At 44.3% G+C, this 3,552-nt stretch overlaps 1 protein-coding gene across 1 annotated transcript; it reads left to right on the forward strand.

Moving 5' to 3' along the window:
- Nucleotides 2,148-3,497, forward strand: LOC104759954. The gene has a single exon (XM_010482816.1). The coding sequence runs from the start codon at nt 2,148-2,150 to the stop codon at nt 3,495-3,497; it is 1,350 nt and encodes a 449-aa protein (XP_010481118.1).

Genomic DNA, 3,552 nt, shown 5'->3' on the forward strand with positions numbered 1-3,552 from the left:
CTGCCCTTTATCTTGGAGAGGAACCAGGTACACACACTTTGTCAAATGTCGTTTAGACAGATCACTAGCAAAGTGTTCCTGGTCAGAAGCTTATCCAGCAGGCCGTTGCCGCTACCTCCGCTTTGGGGGATCAGATCATAGCCCCCTAGTAACCTACTTCAACGTGCTGAAAAGGAAAAAACGCGGCATTTTTCGTTTTGACAGAAGGTTAACCGAACAAACAGAGGTAACAGACATCATAAAGAAAGCTTGGAACCTATCCCAAGAAGATTCTGTTTTGACAAAGCTCAACCTTTGTCGCCTAAAGATCATTTCCTGGACTAAAGAGAAGCAGTTTAATAGTAGTAAGGCCATAAAAGAGTTTCAGGAAGGACTAGAAAAAGCTCTCTCCGCAACCATACCGGACCCGGAAGAAATTTCACGATTTACAGAGTCCTTAGACAAAGCTTACATGTTAGAAGAAAGCTATAGGCTCCAGAGAAGTCGTATACAATGGCTCCAAGGAGGAGACAGAAACACTGCATATTTCCATGCTATAACAAGAGGACGCAGAGCACTAAACTCCTTCTCAGTAATAGAGAATGAACAAGGAGAAGAAGTGCATGAAGAGGATCACATCGCAAGAGTCATCGCTGACTACTTCCAAAATATCTTCACCTCTAACTCGAACACAGACCTCAGCATTGTTGAACAAGCCCTACAGCCCAAGATCACGGCAGAAACCAATGCGAAACTAATAACAATCCCAGATGATCAGGAGATCAAGGAAGCAGCTTTCTCTATAAACCCAAGCAAAGCCCCAGGGCCTGACGGATTCTCTTCAAGCTTTTATAAAGCGTACTGGAACTTCATTGGCAAGGATGTTTCGCGAGATGTTCGATCTTTCTTTGAGACAAATGTTTTGGACCCCAGACAGAACGAAACTCACATCCGTTTGATCCCTAAAATCACAGCTCCTAGAAAAGTAAGTGATTATCGCCCTATAGCCTTATGTAATACTCATTAAAGGATCATCGCGAGGATAATCACAGGGAGACTCCAGTCACTGCTTCCCAAGCTTATCTCCATTCACCAGTCAGCCTTTGTTCCTAATCGGGCCATTTCAGATAACGTACTTATCACGCATGAAATTCTCCATTTCCTTCGTACCTCGGAGGCCAAGAAATATTGCTCCATGGCAGTAAAAACTGACATGAGCAAAGCGTATGATCGCATAGAGTGGAGCTTTCTAAAGGCGGTGCTTACCCGATTTGGTTTTCATGAGACTTGGATCGCTTGGACCATGGCATGTGTTACCTCTGTATCATATTCTTTCCTAATCAATGGAATCCCACAAGGTAGAGTGACACTCTCACGCGGTCTTCGAAAAGGGGACCCGCTGTCGTCCTATTTATTCATCCTCTGCACAAAAGTTCTTTCAGGGTTATGTACAAAAGCTCAGCAAAAAGGCACCCTGTCAGGAATCAGAGTAGCAAGAGCAAGTCCTTTAGTCAACCACCTTCTTTTTGCAGATGACACGATGTTCTTCTGCAAATCTTCTCCCACCTGCTGTGCAACTCTTACTCACATTCTTGAGACATACGAAAAAGCATCCGGTCAATGCATCAATCGACAAAAATCTTCTATAACGTTTTCAGTCAAAACGTCACTGGAATGCAAAAACAGAGTAAAGGAAACTATGCAAATCGGCACGGAGGGTGGCATAGGCAAATATCTTGGCCTACCAGAGCATTTTGGGTGAAAGAAAAGAGATATCTTCTCCTCTATCGTCGATAAAATCAGGCAAAAAGCTCACAGCTGGTCCACAAAATTCCTCTCTAGCGCTGGGAAACAGGTCCTCTTAAAGTCTGTTTTAGCAGCAATGCCTCTTTATGCAATGTCATGCTTCAAACTCCCAAGTTCACTTTGCAAGCAAATTCAATCAGTTCTCACTCGGTTCTGGTGGGACGACAAACCTGATAAGAAAAAAATGTGCTGGGTAGCGTGGGACAAAATGACGCAACCGAAATATGCAGGAGGGCTTGGTTTCCGCGATATTGAAGCTTTCAATGATTCCTTGCTGGCAAAGATCAGCTGGGGAGTTTTGAAAGAACCGACCTCCCTGTTGGCGAGTGTTACTGGGAAAGTATTGTCACTCCACTAGCTTCATGGATGCTCCGTCAGCTCCATCATCAGCTTCCCATGGGTGGAGAGGCATTCTGCTTGGCAGGGAAATTCTTCGAAAAGGCCTCGGCTGGACCATAGGAGACGGGATGGACATAGACGTATGGAATAATTCCTGGCTCTCTACATCCCGACCTTTAACTCCTATAGGACCACCAAACAAAGATAATGCATCCCTCAAAGTAAAAGATCTCCTCTGTCCAAGCACTAATGAGTGGAATGTCAATGCTATTCGTAACCACTTACCTCAGTATGAGGACATGATCAGGAAATTAATCACCAGTACTCACCGGCATCGAGATTCATTAGCCTGGCTTCCGGAAAAGTCAGGAGTATACTCAACAAAATCAGGTTATGCAAAAGCTATCCTATCTGAATCAACCTCTGTCTCTCCATCCTTCAATTGGCAGAGTAGCATCTGGAATCTGCAGACTGCACCAAAACTAAAAAGCTTTCTTTGGAAAGTCACAAATAATGCGCTCGCCTTAGGCTCCAATCTTGCTAAACGAGGCATAGGCTCTGCTAACTTATGCAAAAGATGTGGAATACTGGAGGATGAACTGCATATCTTTTTGCTTTGCCCCTACGCAGCCAAAGTTTTGGATTTGACTCCGGGGCTGATGAAGCCTACTGACAACCCCCTCCCCACCTCCATCTGTCACCTTATCAAGACTGCAGGGCTAATACAGAACCTCCCCCCAACAGGTATTGCCTCCACCCCTATTTTCCCCTGGATTTTTTGGCTTTTGTGGAAAGCAAGAAACTGCCTAGTTTTCGAGGATCGAGTGATTACCGAGAAGGACACATCGACCAAGGCTATCAGAGAAGCCAGATTATGGTATGAGGCACAAGCAAAAGATCCCAAACCTCAACGTACCTTACCACCTCCACAGAACCAGGAACCTCTTCTTTCGAGCTTCTCTTGCTTTGTGAAGGCTGCTTGGTCACCCACTTCTTGTCAATGTGGTTTAGGATGGGTATTCAAAGACCCGCTCACCCATATTTCATCATCCTTCTCTACTTCTAGAGATTTTGTGGGCTCTGCCTTGGTAGCAGAAGCCTTAGCCGTTTGCAGTGCTCTTACCATGGCTGCAGGGATGTATGGCGACTTAAATATTTCAGTGTTCTCGGATTCCAAAATCCTTATGACACTCATCAATACAAAGGATAGTACTACAGAACTCAAGAGGATCCTCCATGTTATAGCTCTGTTAAAGTCCTCCTTTGCTTCTATCTCTTATAATTTTATCCCAAGAGCTTGGGATGCTGCAGCTGATTCTGTTGCTAAGCTTGCCTTAATGGCCCGTAACCTTTCCTCCTCTAATGGAGTGTAACTCTTTATTACCAGTTAATGAAAACTTAGTTTGTCCAAAAAAAAAAAAAAAAAAA

This window comes from Camelina sativa, chromosome 17 (genome assembly GCF_000633955.1).
Source record: "Camelina sativa cultivar DH55 chromosome 17, Cs, whole genome shotgun sequence".
In the NCBI taxonomy this organism is placed as follows: domain Eukaryota; kingdom Viridiplantae; phylum Streptophyta; class Magnoliopsida; order Brassicales; family Brassicaceae; genus Camelina; species Camelina sativa.